General features: G+C 45.2%; 1 protein-coding gene across 1 annotated transcript in view; it reads left to right on the top strand.

Annotated features, from left to right (window-relative positions):
* Positions 1-5811, top strand: part of ZNF638 (zinc finger protein 638) — a 40647-nt gene extending 34836 nt beyond the window's left edge. Inside the window, exons 19-24 of the mRNA XM_018560458.1 lie at positions 502-567; positions 1489-2339; positions 3905-4110; positions 4332-4439; positions 4690-4808; positions 5481-5811. Coding sequence (XP_018415960.1) covers positions 502-567; positions 1489-2339; positions 3905-4110; positions 4332-4439; positions 4690-4808; positions 5481-5537 — 1407 coding nt within the window. The 3' untranslated portion in view covers positions 5538-5811. The remainder of the gene's footprint in view (positions 1-501; positions 568-1488; positions 2340-3904; positions 4111-4331; positions 4440-4689; positions 4809-5480) is intronic.
* Positions 5812-6000: the final 189 nt, after the last annotated feature.

Raw genomic sequence — 6000 nt, forward strand, 5'->3', positions numbered from 1 at the left:
GGGATTCCCGCCTCCCCGCTACGATCCTCCAGCACTGACTAGCGGGAGGGTATGGGTACAGCGGGCTCTGCCTCTAGATAGGCAGAGCCAGCTGTCACTCACGCAGCTGGGTGGATCTCCACAGTAATGTCGAGATCTGTCCCGGCTGCGGCGGTCACAGTATACCGCAAGCTGTAGCTCGCGATATACTGAGCTTTTGGGTCACGGGAGGATGCTAGTATATGTCCTCTCAAGACCCTGAGGAGAACTATGGGGAAAAACATTTATGCCATAGTTCTCCTTTAATGCAAGCATTTTAAAATGCAAAATACCCACATGGCAACAGGTTACTGCAGTGTGAATAGGACCTGTAAGTGTAAAGTAAGACACATGACCAATGCTGCACGGCATTTTAGAAACTGCAATTTGGATGGCAAGCAATGAAATGTCGTCATTGGTCTTTGTTTTTGAAATAACGGGAATATTTCCTGCATTTTTGACATACGATTCCTCTTTATGCAGAACTCGTCATCATCGAGGTATACACGAAGCTCCAATCGAAGTACTCGGGGACAAAGATCAAAAGAGGTATGACTCGTTTCTGAGCAGTTTTTCCTTCGAACTTTCCTTGTGGTTATATAAAGTAGAGGTGATCCAAAATGAAAATTTCAGGCCGAAACAGAAAAATATATATTTTTCTACCCTTTTTAAAATTATTTTATTTAACTGTCGGGGGCCCTGGGGAAATATCAGATCTAAACAGACCCCTGATATTTCCCTTTTAAAATAGAAAAAGACATTGAGGACACAGAGTCCTCAATCTGTTTTTCTGCAGCCCCTGTTATGAATAAACAGGAAGCCTCTATACTGAGTGTTCCTGTCCATTCATAAACTGAGGATATAGTGTGACTTACTATGCCCACAATCCTAAATGAACAGGAAATTATGCACAGCGCTTCCTGTTCATAATTGGGGACACAGTAAACATACTATGTCCTCAATCATTTATAAGGAGTCAGTTCTGATCCCTAAATGCTTGTAACCCGCTCTCCATACTGACTCGCGGTCACAGGAGGCCAAGCGTGCGTTTCGGGGATGAGAGCTTGACCACGCTCTCCTCCCCACTCCACTCCCTCTGAGGACACAGAGCAGCACCCAGAGGGGAGGAGAGAATCCAGGGATACACCGCATTTTCAGCTGATTTTATGTTTCGGCGGCCAAAATTTCGGTGCATCCCTAACATAAAGTTAACCTGTTTTGTAATTGTGTATGTGAGATTGACAGAATGATAGAGCACCTTTTTTAAATTCACCAAATCATTTTCAGCTCACCCGGGGAGACTCGGTCCTCGGTGAGACCTGACCCATGTAGAGATAAAGAAAATGGCAGCATTCAGTCAATTTAATAATAAATAAAAGTTTTGGGCAGTGTGAAATTCAGCTCATCTCTTCATTTGATTAGTTGGCAGGTGACATTTGGCCCGGTTATTTTATCTTTTTCTTTTTATAGGAAGGAGAGGATAGTTTCCCATTCAATCTGGATGAGTTTGTTACGGTGGATGAGATTGTAGAAGAACCGACAGATTCAGTGAATCAGGAAGAGGAAGAGAGTAAGAAGTCTGAGGTGACTGGTACCCCCAGGAGAGGAGGAAAGAGAAAGGAAAATTATCCGTCTGATTCATGCACTAAAAAACCCAAGGAGGCGGCCGGAGAGGCCCCGGAGCTTTCTTTTGTCACTTTGGATGAAGTCGGTGATGAGGAAGAGAAAGAGACCACACCAGCAGCAGAAAGCATCAAGGATGTGGAAGCCCCATCCCTAGTGACAGTAGACGAAGTCCACGCAGAGGACAGCACTCCTCCTAGTACACAGGATTCGAGCGTGCTGATGACATTAGATGAGGTTAGCGACGACGAGGAGCCAAATGCATCTGCCATACCGAGTGGCGGCTCTTCAGCCATCCCTGACAAAGATCAACTATTGACTCTCGACGAGGTCAGCGGTGAAGATGAGGAACAGACATCTCACTCTGAGCCATCCAATCCAGATACCTGCTTAACACAAAAGACTGAGAGCAAAGAGAACAGCAGTGTGGACCCTGAAACCAAGGCAAGTCCAGACACCCCAGTTGTCCCTCCCCAAGAGCCGAACCCGGAGAGCCATGTTGAACAGACTCTTCTCACCCTGGATGAAGTGAAGGCAGATGACGACGACGAGGAATTCCTCGGTGATATAGAACACCAATTCCTAACAGTCGATGAAATTGGTGAAGAGGAGGAAGATTTGGAGGCTAAGGAGGAGGAGGTGGAGAAGCCGCAGCCCAAATCAGCAAGTAAATCAGCACAAAGAAAATCAAGCCCCAAATTATCAAAGCCAGGTGAGTTTTATTGTATTCAGAGAGAAAAGGTGGACTCCTTACAGCACATGTGTCAACTCAAGGCCCCGGGGCCGAATGTGGCACACCAGGCCATTTCCTAGACTTCTACTTTTAGATCTAGGTATTATGTTATTACTAAAACCAGTGATGATCGAATGCAGAGGCAATTATTATAAAGATTAGATACATTTATCTTACAGGCCCTTTGAGGGCGCCCATAATGTTGATGCGGCTCTCGATTAAAATTGAGTTTGACACCCCTGATCTATAGTATACTGTGTGTGTATAGATAGATATAGATATCATTTTTTGGTAAGTTCAGATGCTGGCTGCAACCCAAGTTCAGTGACTGTATTGTGATCGTTGAAGGTGAACTGCTCCACAATGCCTGTAGCCACAGAGCTCATTTTCTGCTTACTTTAGACCCTGTCAGGGAAAATCCTCCCATAAGATATTGCGTGCGGTTTTATGTAGAGGTGCACCGAAATGAAAAAGTCCGGCCGAAACCGAAAATTTCTTCAAATATTTTTTTAACTTTTTATTCATCTTTATTAAATATTTTTTACATTACTTTTAGGGGCTTCGGGGAAATATCGGGGGTCTAAACAGGTCCCTGATACTTCCCTTTTAACATAGAAAAAGAGAGAGAGGACTCTGCGTTCTCAATCTCTCTTTTTCTGTATCCCCTGTTATCAATGATCAGCAAACTGAGTGTTCCTGTTCATTACATGAGGACAGAGTGTATTTACTATAACCACAATCATGAATGAACAGGAGGGGATGTAGATCACTTCCCATTCATTCATAATTGAGGATATAGTAACCATAGTCTGTCCTCGCTGTCACAGGAGGCTGAGCAAGCGTTGCGGAAGGAGAGCTCAGCCTCCTGTGACAGTGCGGCCTGTCTCCGCCCACACACACCGCTCTGCCGGACTGTGACAGGAGGCTGGGCGGTGCGCGGGGGAGAGACGCCGGCCCCTTGCAGCGCTCGGCTGCCAATGACAGTTTCTCTCCTCCCTGCTGGGACACAGAGCAGCGCCCAGCAGGGAGGAGAGAAAGAAAAGATGTACAGCTATATCGGCAAGAAGGTGGCATTTTTGGCCATCAGTTTTGGCGGCCAATATATCGCTGCATCCCTAATTTTGTGAGTGTTTACCTGTAAAAGACAATTTTTTTGTAGACACCCTAAGGCCCTTAGACTCCTGGGTGCCGCCATCCTGGATGTGATGTCATCAGCCGTAGCAGACAGTTCTGTCACTCAGATGAAACTATTGTATTCCCTTTGCTCCTCCTTCCTCAGCTACATAAGGTTTTAGGTAGGTGAATGGAACGGATAAGAGCTGGGCCAGCACAGAGTAGTTGGACACTACTAGGTAAAGGGAAGGGCTATGACGTGGTAGACGGGAGGTGGAGCAATGCTAAGATATCTAGATGATAAAACATTTGCGTTCTCTTCTTGCTTTATGTTCAGCAGAGAATTGCACAGTTACTATGCCGCGTTTTATTTAAACCCTTTATTTTTATGTATTTTTTTTTTACAGCTCCCAAAACACCAACTGGACGAAGAGGCAGGCCCAGAAAACATCCTTTATCAGAAACCCCTGCCAGCAAAGACACGTCAGAGCCGACTTCTGCCGACTCCAGTATGGTTAGTGAGCCGAAGACCCCTAAGAAGACCAAAGCAAAGGCCGCTAAAGGTGCTAACCAGAGCGTAGCCGAGGACAGCACCATACCCACCCCGGAGAGAGTTGTACCTGGTAGGTGATGTGTACAAAGGCCTCGGAAAAGATGAGCAGATATTCTCCCATATGCTATTCTGTAAACAGATTCAGATCACATCAGCCAGCACATAGGCAGCATACTGTGGTGAAATATTATTCCTTTGTCTCCTGTTACTTATAAAGAGATTGTACATGCGGGCCAGTGTGCCGATTGTACTGCAACATTCACCAACTTCAGCTACTTGTGTTTTTCACAGATTCAAGTACGCCTAAAGCTTCTGAAACTCCAGCAAAGAAAACAAAACTGGAATCTCCTTCCACAGAGAAGAAGAAATTGGGCCCATTCAATTCTTCGGTGCCAGTAGGTGAGTTTGGACTGTCAAGGAGATCAGCTCATGCATGGCTGAGCTATCCTGCAACATACATAAACACCGTCAATTGGGGTGATATCAACCCTGTGTAAGCTTCAACACCGAGCTTGTACAAGGTTATGAGAATCATTCAATCTGAGTGTTTCCTATAACGACCTCAGATTTGCCTCTCTACGCTGTGAATCTCGCCTGAAATGTCACTATCCGTCTTCCAGAAGTTACATTTTATTTCTTTATTTTGCAGGTCTAGAATTTCTTGTTCCCAAGACCGGCTTTTTCTGTGAACTGTGTTCGCTCTTTTACATGGATGATGCATCCAAGATAAAACACTGCAAGAGCCTGCGCCATTACCAGTCAGTGCAGGTACTGAAAACGTGTTATATGAACAAGGCTCACTGGGTTGTGATGTTGGGTAATCGCATTATGCAATCTCCTCCTAGATATTTCCATCATAACGGCAAGTCTCTTTAAAAGGAAAGTGGTACGGCATACGTTTAGTGATTGCACAATAAGCTGTGTGGACCCTTAGCCCTCGTTCAAAAAAATAAATCCCATTGTATTCAATGGTCTCGTTCCCACCTTGGCGTATTTCCGCCCGTCCCTAACGCGCTACAAAACGGCCCACGCCTGAAAAGGTACAGGTACTACTTTGGGCCGTTTTGTTGCGCGTTTCCATTGGGATACAGCCAAGTAGGCTTCGGAAACACGCGACGGGCGCATTACTTTTTTACCGCAAATCGCGGTTAAAAAACGCGCGACAGACGCGCATATGCAATACGCCGAGGTGTGAACGAGACCTTATAGCCTCTGGGGGAGGGGGAGGGGGGTGGCTGGCAGTTTTTTTGTGTGTGCCTATTTTCCATTCCTCTGGTTGGCAGAGGTGTATAAAGTTACGTTGCGTGATATCAAGCTGTGTGCCCCTTAATGGAAATATAGAAAATGATTTTACGGTGCATACTAAAGTCTCAAAGCTTCCTGGGGTGTCTGTGACTGATCCCTACAGGCAGAAATACTCATTCCCTCTTTCCTTTCCAGAAACACTTGTCCAAGGAGGAGGAGGAGACGGCAGAAGGGAAATCTACCAGCACGTGAGATTCTGAACTTTCCCCCGACATCGTTCAAGCTCCGGGATGTGAAGTAGAACTATAGGGAACATTGTGTACATTTCTTTTCCATTTCTCACAGGTTCATGTATTTAACAGACGTTTATGTTGTACACTCTGTAGACTGATCTCAATGTCATAGTTGCTTTTTTTATGAAGCCTTTATTGCTAGTCTTTTCCATTGTACTAATGTTACAGTACAGCCGGTCACTGGTCTTTGGGTGCTAGACAGGGTTCTGGATCCGAGTTTGCACCCATTACAGCTCCCCGCTTCTCTCATTTGTAAGGAAGACAACTCCGGGACGCATTTGTTTTGGCTTTATATGTGGATCTGGATTGAACAGCCTTTTTGCTTGTTTCCAGCAGCGTTGTCTTCATATGTGATGTATTCACAATTATTTTTAAAGTTTGTTGGAAAATGCTGCTGCAATCTTTTCCATGTTCATTTTTTT

This window comes from Nanorana parkeri, unplaced genomic scaffold, assembly GCF_000935625.1.
Source record: "Nanorana parkeri isolate BGI_ZX_2015 unplaced genomic scaffold, ASM93562v1 scaffold456, whole genome shotgun sequence".
NCBI lineage: Eukaryota > Metazoa > Chordata > Amphibia > Anura > Dicroglossidae > Nanorana > Nanorana parkeri.